At 36.2% G+C, this 19,476-nt stretch overlaps 1 protein-coding gene across 3 annotated transcripts in view; it reads left to right on the top strand.

Annotated features, from left to right (window-relative positions):
- Positions 1-18,810, top strand: part of Otol1 (otolin 1) — a 116,511-nt gene extending 97,701 nt beyond the window's left edge. For all 3 annotated transcript variants that reach the window (XM_046422980.2, XM_058578280.1, XM_058578279.1), the window contains 4 exons: positions 9,256-9,627; positions 13,404-13,493; positions 16,209-16,280; positions 16,906-18,810. In XM_046422980.2, the coding sequence (XP_046278936.1) occupies positions 9,256-9,627; positions 13,404-13,493; positions 16,209-16,280; positions 16,906-17,804 (1,433 nt within the window). In that variant the 3' untranslated portion in view covers positions 17,805-18,810. The remainder of the gene's footprint in view (positions 1-9,255; positions 9,628-13,403; positions 13,494-16,208; positions 16,281-16,905) is intronic.
- The last annotated feature ends 666 nt before the right edge of the window (positions 18,811-19,476 follow it).

Here is a 19,476-nt window from a genome sequence, read left to right as displayed (position 1 = left end):
AATATCATGATTTTATTCTCTTTTATTGCTGAGTAAAATTCCATTGTGTATATATGCCACATTTTTTTTATCCATTCATCCACTGAAGGGCATCTAAGTTGGCTTCATAGTTTAGCTATTGTGAATTGTGCTGCTATAAACATTGATGTGGCTGTGTCCCTATAGTATGCTGTTTTTAAGTCTTTTGGGTATAAATTGAGGAGAGGGATAGCTGGGTCAAATTGTGGTTCCGTTCCTTCCAAAGAATCTCCATACTGCTTTCCATATTGGCTGCACTAATTTGCAGTCCCACCAGCAATGTATGAGTGTACCTTTTTCCCACATTCTCGCCAACACTTATTGTTGTTTGTTTTCATAATAGCTGCCATTCTGACTGGAGTGAGATGATATCTTAGAGTGGTTTTGATTTGCATTTCTTTAATTACTAGAGATGATGAACATTTTTTTTCATATATTTGTTGATTGATTATATATCCTCTTCTGAGAAGTGTCTGTTCAGGTCACTGGCCCATTTGTTGATTGGGTTATTTGTTTATTTGTTTGTTGTTTTTTTTGGTGTTTAGCTTTTTGAGTTCTTTGTATACCCTAGAGATTAGTGCTCTATCTGATGTGTGAGGAGTAAAAATTTGCTCCCAGGATGTAGGCTCTCTGTTCACCTCACAGATTGTTTCATTTGCTGAGAATAAGCTTTTTAGTTTGATTCCATCGCATTTATTGATCCTTGGTTTTAATTGTTGTGCTATAGGAGTCTTATTAAGGAAGTTGGGGCCTAATCCCACATGATGAAGATTAGTGCCTACCGTTTTCTTCTATTAGATGCAGAGTCTCTGGTTTAATTCCTAGATCCTCGATCCACTTTGAGTTGAGTTTTGTGCATAGTGAGAGATAGGGGTTTAATTTCATTTTGTTGCATATGGATTTCCAGTTTTCTCAGCACCATTTGTTGAAGAGGCAATCTTTTCTCCAACACATGTTTTTGGCACCTTTGTCTAATGTAAGATAATTGTAGTTTTGTGAGTTAGTGTCTGTGTCCTATATTCTGTACCATTGGTCTACCAGTCTGTTTTGGTGCCAATACCATGCTGTTTTTGTATACCCTCTGTAGTATAGTTTAAGGTGATATAGTAATGCCACCTGCTTCACTCTTCTTACTAAGGATTGTTTTAGCTATTCTACATCTCTTATTTTTCCAGATGAATTTCATGATCGCTTTTTCTATTTCTATGAGGAATGTCATTGGGATTTTGATTGGAATTGCATTAAATCTGTATAATACTTTTGGTAGTATGTTCATTTTGATAATATTAATTCTGCCTATCCAAGAGCAAGGTAGATCTTTCCATCTTCTAAGGTCTTCTTTGATTTCTTTCTTTAGAGTTCTGTAGTTTTCATTGTACAGATCTCTCACCTCTTTCATTAAATTGATTCCTAAGTATCTTATTTTGTTTTGAGGTTATTGTAAAAGGGGTAGTTTTCCTTATTTATATTTACCATCTTATATTTGTTATTCACATTTAATTATAGTATCTATGAGAGCAGATATTTTGTTCTCCTGCATATGACACAGTGATCTTTATTTTTTTTAAAAAAATATTTATTTATTTGTTCTAATTTGTTATACATGAAAGCAGAATGCATTTCAATTCATTTGAAATGTAATTTGGAACATAAAATTGGGTCATAGTATATGGATCATAGTATATGGAACATAATTTTTTATTTCTCTGGTTGTATACAGAGTAGAGTCACACCATTTATGTCTTCATACATGTACCTAGGGTAATGATATCCATCTTATTCCACCATCTTTCCTACCCCCATGTCCTCTCCCTTCCCCCTCGTTTCTCTTTGCCCTATCCAAAGTTTCTCCATTCCTCCCATGCTCTCACCTACTCCCATTATGGATCAGCATCCACTTATCGGAGAAACCATTCAGCGTTTGTTTTTTTGGGACTGGCTTACTTCTCTTAGTTTGATATTCTCCAACTCCATCCATTTACCTGCAAATGCCATGATTTTATTCTCTTTTAATGCTGAGTAATATTTCATTGTGTATGTATACCACAGTTTATACAATGATCTTTAATAAATAACTTTTGATTGAATAAAGGGTATTGTGTTGAATTCATTTTCGTGCAGGGTGAGAGATAAGGGTTTAGTCTCATTCTCCTGTATATGGATAACGAGTTTCCCCAGCATTATTTGCTAAACAGGCTGTCTTTCCTCCAGTGTATTTTTGGCACCTTTGTCAAGGATCCGATGACTGTATCTGTATTAGTTTGTCTCTGTGTCTTCTTTTCTGTCCCATTGGTTCATGTGTCTGTTTTTATGCCTGTACCATGCAGTTTTTGTTACTATAACTCTGAAGTCAGGCATTATGATGTCTCCAGCATTGCCTTTTTGGCTTAGAATTGCTTTGGCTATTCTGGGTCTTTCATTCTTCCAAATGAATTTTATGATTTTTTTCTAGTTCTGTGAAATGATGTAATGTCATTGGTATTTTGATGGGGATTGCATTAAAATCTGTATATTGCTTTTGGTAGTATGGCCATTTTAACAATATTGATTATTTTTGCCTATCTATGAACATGAGTGGTCTTACCATTTTCTTGTGTCTTCTTCAATTTCTTTCTTCAATGTTCTGTAATTTTCATTGTAGAGGGATTTCACTTTCTTGGTTAGTTTTGTTTCTTTTTTTCTTTTCTTTCTTTCTTTCTTTTTTTTGAAGTAATTGTAAATGGGATTGTTTTTCTGATTTCTTTTTCAACAGATTCATTGCAGGTGTATAGGAAAGCTATTGAATTTTTGTATCCAGATTTTATAACCTGCTACTTTACTGAATTTTTTTTTCTTAGCCCTAGCAGTCTTCTGGTGGAGTGTTTTAGACCTTCAAAGTATAAAATTGAATCATCTGCAAATAGTGATAATTCAACTTCTTCCTTTCTGATTTTTATCCCTTTTATTTACTTCTCTGTCCTAATTGTTCTGACTAGACTTTCTATTACTATACAGAATAGGAGTGGTATTATTATTCTGAATTTTTAAGGAAATGCTCTCAGTTTTCCCATTCACTATGATGATGATTAGGATTTGTCATGTATTTCCTAAGATATTGAGGTAGAGTCCTTTATCCTTAGTTTCTTCAGTGATTTTATCATGAATGTGTGATGAATTTTGTCAAAGGCTTTCTCTGCATCTATTTAGATGACTATGTATATGGCTTTTGTCTTTAATTCTATGTATGTGGTGAAATACATTTATTGATTTGCATAAATTAAATCATCCTTGCAGTCCTTGGCTAAAACCAACTTGGTCATGATGAAAAATCTTCTTAATCTGTTGTTGAATATGATTTTCTAATATTTTATTAAGGACTTTTGCGTCTAAATGTATCAAAGATATTGATCTGTAGTTTTCTTTCCTCTTGAAGTATCCTTATCTGGTTTTGCTATGAGGATAATACTGGCTTCATAGAATGAATTTGGAAGTGTTCCATTCATTTTTATTTCATGAAATAATTTGAGGATCATTGGTATTAATTCTTATTTAAAGGTCTGATAGAATTCAGCTGAGAATCCATCTGGTCCTGGGCTTTTGTTTGTTGGAAGGATTTTATTAGTGCTTCTGTCTCATTGTTAACTATTTGTTTAGGTTTTATATGTCTCTTGATTCAATTTTGGCAGGTCATATGTATCTAGAAATGTATCCACTTCTTCTGGGTTTTCCAATTCATTAGAGTATAAGTTTTCAAAATAGTACCTAATGATCCTCTGGATTTCCGAGATATGTATGATTAGTGATTTCTCCTTTTTCATTTCTAATTTTATTAACTTGGTTCTTCTGTATTTTTCTTTTGGTTAGTTTGTCTAAGGGGTTATGGTTTGGTTAGGAGGTGCGCCTTAAAAGTTTCTGTGTTAATGAAGGAGGTTAAATGATTAGATTATGAGAGCCTAACCTAATCAGTACATTTTAGCTTAAATGAACTAATGGGGTGATAACTGTAGGCAGGTTGGGCATGACTGAAGGAAGTGGGGCACTGGGGATGTGTCCTGAAAGAGGTGATCTTGTCTGGGGCCCCTCCTACCCTGATTCCTGGCTCCCACGGAGGGGAGCTGCTTCTATTCCACCATGCCCTTCTGCCATGATGTACTGCTCCCCAACATTGGGCCCAGAATAATGGACTTAGTTAACTGTGGATTAAACTTCTGAACTGTGAGCCCCCCAAATTAAGCTTTTCCTCCTCTAAATTGTTTTTGTCAGTTATTTTGGTCTTAGCAACACAAATCTGACTAACATAGAAATTAGTACTAAGAAGTAAGGCCATTACTATGACTAACCTGACCATCACGTGGTTCAGAACACTTTGGAAACGTTTATAGGAAGAGTCTGGAAAATTTGGAGATGTGGGCTGCAGAAGCTTTAGAATGTTTTAAGCAGAGCTTAATTGATAAATCTACTGGGTTTGCAGAAGACAAGAATGCCAACCAAAATGCAGACAGTAAAGCTTTTGCTTAGGAGGTTTCAGAGGGGAAGGAGGATTCTACTGGGCATAGACTAGAGGCCATTTATTTCACATTTTGTTAAAGAACTTCTCTACATTTGCCCATGTCCTGAGATTTTTGTGTGAGGCTGAATGTAAAAGCAGTGGAAGCAGCTGACCATGAACTGAACCTTTGATACTCTGAGCCAAAATAAACTTTTCCTCCTCCAAGTTGATCTTGTTGGATATTTTGGTCACAGCAATGAAAAGCTGACTAACACAAAAGAAAAAGAAATAGAGGAAGAAAGAGAGAAAGAAAGAAAAACATGAGCATGGAAAGAAACACAGTATAAAACACTGCTCTAAATGAAATATTGTGAGAGATCTCAAGTCTCACATGCTATTCAAATAGCAAAAGGATGCTAGGGACTTTTAATTTCATCTTATAATTTTCTATAGCTATACAGGGTCAAAGGGGAAGAATATACTTTAGGTAAAAAAAAATCACCTCTTTTTTGGCCTATGCAACATATGTACACATAACCATGTATCTGAAATTATTTAAAAATTATTTATATGGAATTAACATTTACAATACAACTGAAATATAATATTGGCATGGATTATTTGATGACTGAAACTGATTTGGGGGTATATTTTGACAAAAATTTTTGTTTTTGTAATAGATAAAGGTATGGATGGATGGGGAGTTAATGGGTTAAGGAAAAAGAATAAAGAATTGGACATTAGACAGGCTGGCAGGCTGGGAGTTTATAATAATAGAAATAGAGTTAAATTAAATGGAGAAGAATAAATGATAATAGGATTTGGTCTGGAATCAATGTAGGTATGTTAGGCAGAAAGGGATTTAATACAGGCAATTAAGTGCTTATTCAATCATTGAAGCAGGGAGGGGAAAGGGCAGGGAGGTCTGCCACTAGCTGTCAATTTTATCTCTAGTTTTCAGGGAGTCACTGTATTGTTACTATTGCTTGGGGCAAGAACCACAGGATACTGCTGCTCATAGTCACAGCCACCTGCAGAACGAAGGTGGGATGTTGTGCCGAGGGCCACCACAAAATTTCACATCTGCCAAAGCCCATGCATTTACTAGCTGCTGCTTGCAGGAGACAATTGTTTTCTATATTCTGTCTCATATATTTCCATGTACTTTTTTTTTTCCATTGGCAAAAACTAAACTGGAATCCTGATGGCAAGAATTTCTGGGAAATGCAGTTCTCAGAATAACATTTTGAGCCCCTGAGCTTCCATGTTTTTGAAACATTCTCTTTGGGACCCCTGAGCCATTATGGAAAAACTATGTTGAGATTGGTAAACCTGTAAACCATGTGATCGCAAGTACAAGTCAAGTTCAGTCTTCCATTTCTATTGAGACACCAGATTTGTAGGTTAGTCCCTCCCAACTGACCCACCCATCAGCTGAACACTACTAAATGACTTTGTCAGTGTCTCACAGAGCAGAGGAATCACCTGGCCAATCCAGGCCTGAGTATCTGAACCACAGAACTGTTAGCCATAATAAAATGGTTTTGTTGTTTTAAGACACTGAATTTGGGCTACCTTGTTAAACAGCAGTGGATAACTGGAACAAATATCTGAGGTAAATTGTATCTCAGTTTGTGTCAGGAGGCCTTACCTCCTCTTTTGGGTGCTCTGCTCTAGGGTGTGTTTGGCTAGGGCAACTCTACTCCATGTGTCTCTCATCTTCCTCTGGTGACTAGTAAGCTAGCTGATTCACATCCTTCTGATAGCAATGGCAAAAGGGCAAGAAAGCAAGTGGAAACACACATGTCCTAAGATCTAGGCTTGGGACTGGCACTCTTTCACAAAATGCTGTTATTATAAAAAGAAATGATATGTCCTCATCATCCATCAGTTTACTACCAATACTTGGCTGCAATCTTCAAAAGGCTTTGTGTTTGGGGAGTTTTTCACAGTTTTAAAGTGCCAACAACATTATCCTTTAACATCTATACTTAAATTGGGAAGCAGGAACCCACAATGCAAGAGAAACTTATATGAAGACAATTCATGCCCTCAGATAGGGACACTGAGCACCTTCCTTGTACTTGTTGGCTCTGTCCATTCCTTTCTGTAATCTTTTGGCTTCTTGTCATATGTGCTGTGTTCCCTTCGGTAACTTTGTTTGCCCAGCACCAATGTGTTCTACTGTCAGAGCCAGACTTTTCCCTTTTCTCTTCTTTGTCTCTCTCATTAATTTCCCAGTTCCTGTCTGCAGTAGATCACTTTTCAACAAATGGCTCAGGGTTGAGCTTCATGGAGGGTCCAACTTCCATTTACTTTTGCAGCATCTCTGATCACTCATTAATCCCCACACAGCATGACACAGTAGGAACTACACTTCAGAGTCAAGTGGACCTATGTTTTGATGGCAGCTCCTCTGCTTCCTAACACCATCACCTTGGGCAGGCCACTTAACATCTCTGTGCCTCCGTTTTATAACCAATTGTAGTGCATAATAAATCTTATCTTGCATGGTTCTTGTGTGGTATAAATGACATAACAATTATGAAGTGCCGAGAACAATGCCTGCTGGGTTCTCAGTGTTGAGTCCTTTCCTTTCTTTCAACCCCTCTCTTGCCTGCACCCTTAGGACTAGTTTACCAAAATCCTATCACAAACTTGCTTCCAGGATCAAAAATATTTTGTAGGAATGGAAGAATAACACAGACATGTTCTATTAAGGAAAAAGGAAGGTTATTTCCCCTGTGACTTCACTTTTTACAGATACCATAGAAAATATCCTAGAGCTTTAACACTCAGCGTTCTGCAAACTCCAGTGCTTCTTATAGTAAAGTGGTGAGAGAATGAAAAGCCACTAATATTTCACTTTGGGCCTTTGGCCAGATCTATTTCTTTATAGTCTCAAGATGTGGGCCTCGTTATATTTGGATGTTTACTGTGGAAAAGATTCTTAAAGGGGTTGAACTGGGTTTTACTTGGCTTCCTATTATAGGACCCAGCACAAGTCTTCTTAGATGTTCAAATAAATGTTTGTTGAACAAATGATTGTTTTATTGAATGCAATTGTATGAGCTATTGAAAGTTCAATTACTTTGCATTTAAACAATATCCTAGTTTTTTCGGAGGCTGGTTTGACTGGCAGGTGCATTGTTAACCTTGTTTGGTGTGTTCACTTGCTCGGGGTATAGTGTTTGTAAGAGTGGGATCTGTATTTGGAGAAATGCAGCATGATGCACTGCCTTTCACACTTCCCCCTCTTTGTTTTTGTTGCTTCTCATTGCTCCTTCTTGGACTGTAGGCTCCTAAGAACAGAAACATGGGTTATGTTTGGTGTCAACATTATGTGTAATCCTGCACTGCTGGTGACATGGTTGATAGTAAGTGGATGAATATGGAAGAAGGAAGGTTAACATTTTGGATCTTTATATGATTTGGGAGAGGAAGTGTCTTATCTTGTCTCTTCTCATCTGCTCTGATTTATATCTGTCTCCTCCATAGCTCTGTTCCATTGAGCTACCCTTGGATTTATTGTTCTTTAATCCCATCCTTATAAATGACACATGATTTGTGGAAAGGGTTTAGGGTTTGAAATTAAAGAATCCTGGATTTAAGTCCTAAATCCATAATTTACTGGCTGTGTGACCTGGACAAGGTATGTAATCCCTTGTTGGCTGCTTCCTCCTCTGTGAAGGTGAAGAAGTATGTCACCTACCTGGCATAGCTGTTTTGAGAACTGGCTGAATTGATGTAAGGCACCTTCTCATAGTAGTGACTCTATGCATAGTAGGTGTTTTTACTATCCTTATTTTCTTTCTTTCTTTTTATTCTCTTACTAATTATCTTAATTGTTTTTTCTCCTAACATATAACATGCATTTCTAACCTTGGCTGTCTGTTAGAAGCTACTAGACTTCTGGGAGTTGATGGGGGAAGGGAATACTGTGAACTATCACAATTTCACTTCATTGCAAACCTTGTATCATTTACTTTGGACATTTATAAAACCTTAATAATAATAACCACACTTTATCCCATTAGAAGAATACAAGGATAAATGTGAGTTTTCAGAAAAACTCCCCAAATTATAAAGCAAAGAATTAAAGAGTTAAATGGCATGTAAAGAATCTAAGGACATAGGATATATTCGAATTTATGATTTTTTATTGTCTCCCTCTCTGTTAATTATAATAGATTCCCAAAGAGTGCTCTCACAACCAGGACCATTATCCCTGGTAGATTTAAAGACTATTTCATCAGTATTTTTTTTTCTTGAAATAATTGAGTTTGCTGGAATAAAACATTCTGTTCAATATTTTTCATCTCTCTTTAATACAAATATATTTGATTCCTATAAATCTGAGTGAGGTCAGTCAGGAAATTACACATATTTTTTTTCCACAGGGTATATGAGCTATTAAGTCGTGTTGCATTTATTATAGATCATGTTTGCTATTTGGCAAGATAATTTGAATGATTGAGAATACTACTTTAGAACATGTAACACTGAGAAAACAACCAGAAAGGAGAACTGAAACAAAGTGTTCCTTATAATAAATACTTCAAGTAAATAAAATATTTGGTTTTGATTCAAGCACACATTTACATATAAAATATATCAACAATATATCATTTTATATTATGCATTCTGTTCATTCTTATGGTTCACATATGCATATATTTCTCCCATATAAGTATATATTTATTTCACTTAGTCTTTTCAATTGAAACTCATATAATTTGTGTCTATTTTTTATCCTATCTTTCTTCCAGCCTCAAATATGTGGATGTTTTCTTGGATTTGGGTCATTTTAATTATTTTGGCTATTGCTGGTGTGGACACAAGAGCAAAGACCACACCATACATCAAATTTACGAAAAAATATGAAGGACAAGAGATACCCAAGGGTCTAAAGCCATCCAGTGGTTCACCTCAGGAGGAAGAAGAAAACCCCTTGATGGAAATGCCTGCAGTGGTGGCACCAACCACTGACCCCTCAGCCCTGGAGTCTGCCTTCGCCACTGCCACTCTCTTTTCCTTTGAAAACCTCACTCTTGACACAGCTGATTTCTTGTTGAATTGTTGTCGTTGTTGCTCACCTATTGTGGGGCAGAAAGGAGAACCTGGAAAGACTGGAAAACCAGGTATTTGAAATATATGGGAAGCCATGTTTGTCACTTGTACATCAATGAAGAGGTGGGTCAGGGGATGGCATTGTTCTAAAGATTTTTATACTGTCATGCAGATGGTGATAGGCCTAGGGGTAAGATTGTCACAAATGCAAATGCAAATGGGTGCTGTGCTGCCCAACATGGTAACCCCTAGTCATATGTGTGGTTATTAATAAATACTGAAATTAAATATGATAAGCAATTCAGTTCCACAATCATTTCAAGTGTCTGATTACCATATGTGGCCAGTGACTACTCATTTGAACAGCACAGGTATTATAGAACATTTCTGTCACTGCAGAAAGTTCTCTTGGACTTTCTGGCTAGAGTCAAGGCAGGGATTTCTGACCTCAGTACTGGTGCTCCAGATCTCCAAGCTGAGTGCATTTATTATCTGTACAGTCTTTTCATTAATGGCTGATTTTAAAAGGTAGATGAAAATTCTATTGCCTGGTAAGAATGTGTGCTGACTGATGGATTTTTTGAGTGCTATTTGTAGTTAGGATTAGAGATGGAATGCCTGTGAGGTAGAGAATGAAGTGCGGGATTCGGTTTGCTCCTCATTGAAATTCTGAAGCAACACTGTGTCCTTGCCCAGGAATTTTCTCCATTGAACACTGTGGTTATTTATTTCAAAATTGTAGATGTCTTTAATATATATGTAATGAATATACTTTCAGTTTTATTGTAATACATTTTGACTTTTACATGTCATGTAGCAGAGAGAATTCAAGGTAAAATTAAGATCAAAATGTCAATTTCAAATTCTCTCTTCCCTGAAAAGAATTCATATCGATGTTTGCTGAGTCTTGCCTGAAGAACAGAAAGTTATAAAGACAGTAATTATACATCTTCACGGGCTTTTCATTCATTTCATCCCATTGCGGGATCTTTTAATATATATAGTCAGCATTTATTAGGGGATGGATTAAGGGTGAAGGAGATGGGCAGTGGCCAGGGGCATCAAGATTTCAAGGTTGCTAAAACTTGCAAAATGTGATGAGTCTAAGAAAGTCATATTTACCAGAACTTTCCTAGCATCCTGTTTGGCTGGCAAGCTGTTTGCGAGTGGAAACCCCAAGGGCAGGGTCAAGTAGACACAACTGGTTGCTAAGCTGTCATCTAAGGCTTTGAAGTCTACAATAGGGGCTTTTGTTTTACCCAGTCATGGATTTGACTGGGCTGTTCTTAGAGTTCAACCCCTCCTCTAATCCTATGTGACAAATATTTTGAAGATGTCAAGTTATTAGCCTGTTTTAGTCTGACTGGACAGTGCTTAAAGGCTAAAAACATTGATTCTATCATGGTCTTACCCTAGAGAAGCTTCATTACTTCTGTCAGTCTCAGTTTCCAAAATGGTAACATGTGATAACAATGATACTGACTTCACAGAATCCTCAAGAAGAAAGAGATACACACAAGAACTCATTGCGGTGCCTGGGATAAAATAAATACTCAGATAATCATTTTTATCTTTCCAGTTATCTATGGTAGGAGTATGGACCTGTCTTGTGGAATACTTGGAAGCTTATATGACAGGATACTGCTTTTGAGATTCAGAAAGAGACATATGTTCCAGATATTAGTATTTTTAAAGATATTACTTCTTCCTCTCTTCCCCTCCCCTTCACTCCTCTCCACTCTGCTCTCCTCTCTCTCATTAGAAATCTAAGAGCAACATTGAACAAATTTGAAAAAGAAAAACAAGGCTACTAAAATCCAACCATTTCAATTCTCCTTTATTAATTTTCAGACCTTGGTCACATGAACACATAAACATGCACATTGCAAATATCACATTTTGCATTATCTGCTTTTAAAAGTCACTAGTCTAACTTTATAAACTTTCTGAATGAAAACATCTTGAAATATTCAGATATATCTAATAATCAGCAAAGGTTAAAAATTCTATTTTAAAGTTTTATCTTCTGCTTCTCTCTTTAGTTCAATTATGATTGTAGGTACTACATGTCAAGAATGGTTGGCATTTTATTTTATTTCAAATCTTTATAGAAATGTTAAAAATATCATTGCATTTCACCTGATGATTTGGTCACAGTCTAGGGAATGTTTGGTAAATCTAGAGGTTGTAGCACCTGTGAGTGCAGAACCTGGAGTCAAAATCAATTTGTGACCTTGAAGCCTCAGCTTTTCCCTTCATGTTTAGTTTCATGGTAATTACGAAAATCAAACCCAGACACACAATTTACCGGGATGAAAGAGGCAGCCTTCCTCTTCCCTGTAGCTTCATGTATAGTTATTTTTGTGTTCCCGGTGTCACCTGGGACAGCACTTTATCACAGCCCTCAATAGTGTGACCACATTGAGCCTTTGGGGGGCCATGGGGAGGTGGGTATTGCACAGGGAAATGAAATTGACCATTTTGCTTGCTCCCACCTTCTCTGCTTCTTCTTTCTCCATCTCTTTCTCCTCCATGTAATCTTCTCTTTTCTAGACAGAAGAGCTTATCCATCAGCCCTTGGTTATTTGACCTTGCCTTCAGCCTTAATTTCCATTGCAAACAATTTATTAAAGGTTTTCTTCCAAACAAATACTGTATTTTTTTCAAAGAGGAATTCTATTGAATATAATTTCATCCTATTCCATCAGCCTTAATTATATTAAGGTGAAGTATTATAATTTTGTTGAATGTACTTATTTATATGGTTAAATTTCAAAGAAACTGACCTTAAATTATTCCAATTGGAAAGTGATTCATATGTCTGGAATAGGACTGGGGTTTCAGGAAGAATAATTTTCCTAGGCTTAGGATCCCTCTGTGGTCCAGGTAAGTGGAAGGGAACTGAATTGCCCTGGTGAACAAGGACACTCAATGAAGTCTGATCCTTGTGTGATCTGACCCTTGCCTGCTTCTCAGCCTCCTCTTATCCTTGACCACTATTTCCACCCATAGTGCCCCCCTATTTTTCAGTTGCTTAAAAACACTATGGTCTTTTTAATTCTTACTTTCTTAAAATAACTACCTGCTATTTTTTGCTTCAGAAAATCCTAGTGCATTCATTGAGTCTTTTCTCAGGGATCTCTCCTCTGATCCCACAAATATAAGTTAGGTTCTTTTTTTACCCTATCATACAATAGGACCTTCCTATTTTTCTTTATATCATCAACTACAGTGTGGCAATTTTGATTTCTTTATATAGCTATCTATTCAATGCTTATCTTTCATGGAGTCTCAGCTTTTGGGGATTGGGATTGCTGGCATGTTAATGGCTGTGTTCCTAACACTAGCAGGGTGTGTGTGTGTTTGTGTGTATGTGTGTGTGTGTGTGTGTGTGTGTGTGTGTGTGTGAGGTGCTTGGTGTATAAGACACCTCAGAAATAGTTCCTGAATGAATGAATATGTGGATGAATGGGAAATCTAAAAGTGCTAGGTATTATGTTTTTGCTTCCAATTTGAAAGTGTGGTCCATATGAGTTTTAGTGTCAGGTAATTATTTTGTTCTTGCTGTTTGATGTAGTGCCGCTTCCCTGAATCATTTGATCACTGCCATGAATACAGTGACAAGTACTAATGGGCTCAATTTATCTATTCAGGTGTACAAAATTGCAAATCAGACAAAAATATTGCCCTTAGAACTCTGTAATAGTTTATTCTCACCTGATTTTATGATTAGAACATTGACAGTTATTAGTTTAAAAAAAAATGACTGTCCCCCTTGTCCCCTAACTAACGAATTTCAAAAGAGATTTTTTTTTCTATATTGATAGTTTTAAACCCCTGTTTCCAGGTCTTAAAGGAGAGACTGGTAATATGGGGATCCCAGGATCACAAGGAGTCATTGGACCCCAAGGCTCAAAAGGCCAGAAAGGAGAGAAAGGTAAGTAATTAATTTCATTTCATGCCAAAACCTCAAGGGACATTTTGCATCATTTTTAAGGAGAATAATTTTCTAAGTAATTTCTTGATTCTTGAAGTTATGTCAGTTTTTAAATATTTAAGTACTTGGTAAAGTATATTGTGAATTCATTTGATATAGAATTATTATCTTTGTAAGTAGAAATTTAGAAATTTCTAATTTAGAAATTCTAAACTGGTCTGGGAACAACACACACACACACACATACACACACACACAAAAAAAACCACACACACAGAGTTACACAACTTTCCTATTTCTGATTGGACATCTGGTTGACCCAGTGACTGGAAACCACAAAGTATAGTCTCTTGGGAAGGGTGCTTTCCTACATACTCCAGGTGGGCTCTTACTTATGATGCAAATTAATTTCATAGTAAATAGAACTAAATAGAGCCGGCAAGCTCTACAATATTCAATTTAGGTGGATAGCCTGACTGCTAAGGAGAACTTGCCATCTCCAGTGACTCACTAAAAACAGAGGCAGTATTGATGGGGTGCAGAGCCATGAATTAAAACAGAAGTATTAAGCATATAATGGTGACTTTGGACCAGTGGCTTTACTTTGCCTGGAAATTGAGGGGAATGAACTTGATACTTATTTATACCCCTGTTTACTATCAAAGAAGATTTGTAGTTATGAGTGCTTTCATAGATCTTTTCCAGCTCAAAAATCCTATAATTCCATAGGTGTGTCAGTAAAGAAGGCTTTCCTGCCCCAGGAAATCCCTGGGTCTGTAAGTGCTCCAAGGTACTGAGGGAAGATTACAGATTCACTGGGACATTGAGAAATTCCTCAGTGAATAGGAGCAGCCTGTAGAAATACCATCTATTCATCAAGTTCAATGTTTGAGCTTTAGTGTCACATGTCAAAAGACCTAATATCATCTATACATCACCCTCCACATGGCTCAGGAACTGCCTAACTCATTTCTGCTAGAACATTCAGTGAAGTAATTACTCAAAAAAGACGCTAAGGTAAGAAAGAGCTACTTCACACTTGTCAGTTATGCGATTTTCATTCTCAGAAACATTTAATCCTTTTGTGGCTGAATTATGTTAGCAGAAACCCTGTGAAATAAAGATGAGTGATGAACCTCCCCAGTGATTCATATATTCTGGAAGCTAGACTTCTGGAAGTAGAAGAAAATATAGGGAAGTATCATAAGGTTCTTAAAAATATGCTTTGATGAAGGATCAAAAGTAGAGATTCATTCAGCCAACTCTCTATAAAGTGGAAACTCTCCTTTTACTTCCAGACTTACCTTGGACTCATGGCTAAGATTGAAAGTTAAAAAAAATAAAATAAAATGAGTAGAATGGTTACATTCTGGCTAATGACTACTTGATTAATTCACTACAAGCAATGAAACCCCTTAAATAAACTTGAAAACTTAAATAACTCTGTGAGTGAAGGTCAATGTTATATTATTAGCATGGACTGGAATAGGCTTGGGCCTTCACTTCCATTCTGGTTGGGTTCTCTCAAAATGTATCTGGATATTTTCTTGATGGCCTATGAGTTAATTTCTAATTTTGTATTTTCTGTGGAGTGGTAATAGAGGAAGTGGCTACTTAGACCTCATAGGATTTCTTTAGTGGGTACTGTGAAATTAGGGGAATTTATTTTCATCACTTTTAATTTGATTTAGGGTTTATTTTTTATGATTAAAAATGAAGCAAAATTGTTAGTCATAATATAAATAATAAAGTTGGCGAATAGATGCCAAAGAAGGTAATATACAGTCATGTTTGACTCTGTGCAAATTTTTATTTTTTTCATATCTCATGTTCTTCTGGCAAAAGTGAAAACAAAAATATTTGCTCTACCATTTTTGAAGGGGATGTGTTTTAAGCTTTGTAAATTATAAGTGTTCAAATTGATGAAATATGCTGTTATAGAGCCTTCTTGTTACATAAAAGGTAGTATTAATATTTAATAAAATTATATGAAGTTAAAAAATGTCCAGGGTAAGTTAAAAAATGTTAAGAGCTTGGAACAGTATTTGGCACAAATTGTCAATACAAGTTAACTGTTTTTAATACTACTATTATTGCTATTGTCTTTTATAATCAAAGTGAGTCTGTGATAGACTTAACAAGATAGGACAATGCAAAATCCATTTTATTGTAACATGGCAAATATCTGCAAATCCAAATCTTTCAATGTTCTTCAAATATGATTTCTCATAGTCTTATAATTTGTCCAAAGAACATTTGAAAATTATTCCAACATGTAATGAAAATTGACTTTTCTTTCATGTTCTAAGTCAGGGATAATTTTTCATTCCTGGATGGATTTTTGTTATGACTAGTTTTAGCTAATTGCAGAATACCATGTTCTGTGCTTTACTGAGGCATGGTGGGCATATAAAGAAGACAACTGAACTGTCATTTAAAATTTATAATAAAATAAGCATAACCACATACATATGCAAGATATGCAGGATGTGATGAGGAGTTTGAGGAGTCCTGGAAATGCCATAGGCAAAATGAAGTCTATTTGAGGGATTGGCATTCACAATCGCCTTCAATAAATTCCCTTTTCACATTATTTTACCTTTAAACCATTTTGGTTAAAGGAAACACTGGAATGTGACATAGTTGTGAAAGGGATGTTTTAGATATATCATAAATGACATAGTTGGAAAAAAGTTAATCTTGGTATCATTTTAGGAGTAAAAGGAGAGCGTGGGGACCAAGGGACAAGCGGAGTTCCAGGATATCCAGGAAAACCTGGAGAACCAGGTACAATACAAAATATATAATTGTGCACCATCATGAATGCTGTAAAGCCCTCATTCTTTTCCTGTTTGTATTTAAAGTTTTCAGAGAAGTAAGATGGAAATATAAATTACTACTATTTTTCGAATAATTTAGTGTGCTGATTGAAATAGGTCTAGGAATTTAGAGATGAGGTAAAGATATCTGAGCTCTGTTCCTCTCTCTCTAGCTGTCAATTTTTTTGGTTTTAGTTTCTATGCCTTGTAAGATTTTGGGTTTGGATAGACAATATGGAGATTTAGGAGAATACTTGAGATGGGTCAAAATACAAAGGGTAATTAATTTTATATTGTAAGCAAAAATATTTTAATATTCTTTATTATCTTAAAGGTGGAAAAAAAGAAGTAGATATGTGAATTCTGGATGTAAGCTATTGTTTCTTGGAAGCACAAACTTTTCTCTTTCTGGGATTATGATATGTTATAAATTGCTCATTGCATTTATGGCTGCCAGGCACAGCCTCTGCCAGGCAAGAAGGGGTTTCCATGTCCAGGGAAGTAAATTTTATTCCTATTTTTTGAGCTCTGTGGTAATGGCATCTTGTTTGGCTTTTGTGATCCTTAAATGTTATTTTAATTTTTCATTTCAGGTGGACTTGGTCCTAAGGGGGATAAAGGAAACATTGGCTTGGCAGGAGTTAAAGGACAAAAAGGCTCAAAGGGAGACCCATGTGAAAATGGCACCAAAGGAGATAAAGGAGACCCCGGGGCTGTGGGCTCTCCAGGATTGAACGGAGGGCCTGGAGCCAAAGGAGAGAAGGGGGAGGTGGGACAGAAAGGCTACTGCGGAGATTCTGGAGAGAGGGGAGCAAAAGGGCAAAAAGGGGAGGAGGGGGTAAAAGGAGATAAAGGTAGCAAAGGAGACACTGGGACAGAAGGCAAAAGGGGCCCCGATGGTCTGCCTGGCGCTAAAGGTGATCCAGGGGTTAAAGGAGAAAAAGGGGAGTTAGGTCCTCCTGGTCTTTTGGGACCTACTGGGCCAAAGGGTGAGCTTGGGAACAAAGGGGTCCGAGGACCTATTGGGAAGAAGGGCTCACGGGGCTTCAAGGGCTCCAAGGGCGAGGTCGCCAAACTCCTGCAGTCGGCTTTCAGCGCTGCTTTATCAAAGCCATTCCCTCCTCCCAACATCCCCATCAAATTTGACAAGATTTTATATAATGACCAAGGGGATTACAACCCTGCCACTGGGAAATTTAACTGCAGCATCCCTGGGACATACGTCTTTTCTTACCATGTTACTGTGAAGGGTCGACCTGCTCGGATCAGCCTGGTGGCCCAGAATAAGAAGCAGTTCAAGTCCAGAGACACTCTCTACGGTCAGGAAATAGACCAGGCCTCTCTCCTCATCATCCTGAAATTAAGTGCAGGAGATCAAGTGTGGCTGGAATTGTCAAAAGATTGGAATGGGGTTTATTCCAGTGCTGAGGATGACAGCATTTTTACTGGGTTCCTTTTGTACCCAGAGAAAACTCCTGGAATTTCACCATAAATTTGGGTATTGGACACTGTAGTTGGGTTTAGTGGAATAAGTATTGACATGTAGAAGTGAACTTAAAAAAAAACAAAACAAAAAACTTCCATTTTTTTCATGATTAAAACAATAATACAGAAAAATTACATAATTGTGTAGATTCAATTAGTATTTCTATTCTAAGGCATCTTCTTTTAAACAATTGAGAACATATGTCTACTAACTCTGTAGCTGACATTTTTTGTTTAGCATTATAATGACATTACTTATTAATCACTCAATAACTATTTAAAGGATTAATGTCTTCATGGAAAATATGAATGAGATTTATAATTAATAAATATATTCTTCTAAATATTTTTATACCTCATATAACTGTGTGTTAATAGCTGACAAACTATCACGAAAGGTCTTTCTTGAAGTTTCTGATTCTCTTGGTGGAATTCTCATGTCAGTTTCATTCTCACATTAGTTTAATTCAGTGGAAATGCATGGAAAGAGTGGCAAAGATTATCTAAAATATGTTTAAAATTTATCATGTGTAAGGGTTTTTCCATAAAACCTGTATTATGTGGACAAGAGTGTTTGGTAAAATGGAAAAAGAACGTTGATAAAAAGATATAGCTCAATCATAGAAATGATGCAACCCTTCATCAAATTATTGTGCTTACAAGAACTGAATGTCCCTAAAAGATTAAAGAATAAAATTAAATCATTACTGATCTAAATTTCAGTTCTTTCTTCATGGTGGAACATTTAATTAGGATAAACTCTTTGGCATCATTATTATCATCTCGAGAATAATTAATTCCAGTTATTCAGTGATAACATTGCTGGAGCAGGTGGGAGATTGGGAATTCATTTGCAATGTGAATATTTAATAACTGTGAATATTGGATAATTCAGCAGCTTCATTTTTTAAAAAAGTGAATTTATTGAATTCAAACTGAATTTTGTTCTGTGAAGGTAGATATGCAGATTTGTAAATTTTGGTGTGTCAAATGAGGGAGTGGGTGATAGGAAACTTTATGGTTTTGCTCTGCCAACTTTGGCAAATATTCACTTTTAGGATTCTCATCCATATGTATATCAGAACAGTGTTTCCCAAACTGTCCAGAGGAACACCATTTCTGGACATTGCTATTATGAATCACTTGAAAAAGTAGGTTTTGCTTCAAATACATGTTGAATGTGCTGTATTCTATATCTACCTCCTAAAGATTCATAAAGCCCATAGTGTAGTCTCTGACATTCCCACAGAAAAGAAATCATATTAACTTTGTTTTATTCAGTGATCCCAAGTTCATTGTGTATTTAGAACATATCAAGTACTAGCCCGTGGGACAATGTCCTATAGGAGGTTAATTTTGGAAATAGTGCATTAGTTTCTCATCCAAGGATTTTTTTTTTTTTTTTTTTTAAATAAGACTGAGGTGAAGTTCACTCTTGACATTTCTCTCTTCCTTTATCAGTTCTTTTCTGTTTAGGTCATGATATGACTTGAGTAGTGGCTGTGCCTGTTTCTGTCAGAAAGAACATAACTTGCAAGTAATTAAAAAAGACATGCTTACACTGGAAATTTTCTTTGTTTTTTAATTTAAGGATTAGATAGTGAAGAGATTTAGGAACTTAGTTTGTTTCCTTGTTTGCTTCTATGTTTGATCTTTTTCTTTATATCTTCTCCACCATT

This window comes from Marmota monax, unplaced genomic scaffold, assembly GCF_021218885.2.
Source record: "Marmota monax isolate L192 unplaced genomic scaffold, Marmota_monax_Labrador192_F-V1.1 WCK01_AAM20220418_F8-fsc00175, whole genome shotgun sequence".
In the NCBI taxonomy this organism is placed as follows: domain Eukaryota; kingdom Metazoa; phylum Chordata; class Mammalia; order Rodentia; family Sciuridae; genus Marmota; species Marmota monax.
The sequence above is the reverse complement of the archived record's forward strand: the minus strand, read 5'-3'. Positions and strand labels throughout refer to the sequence as shown.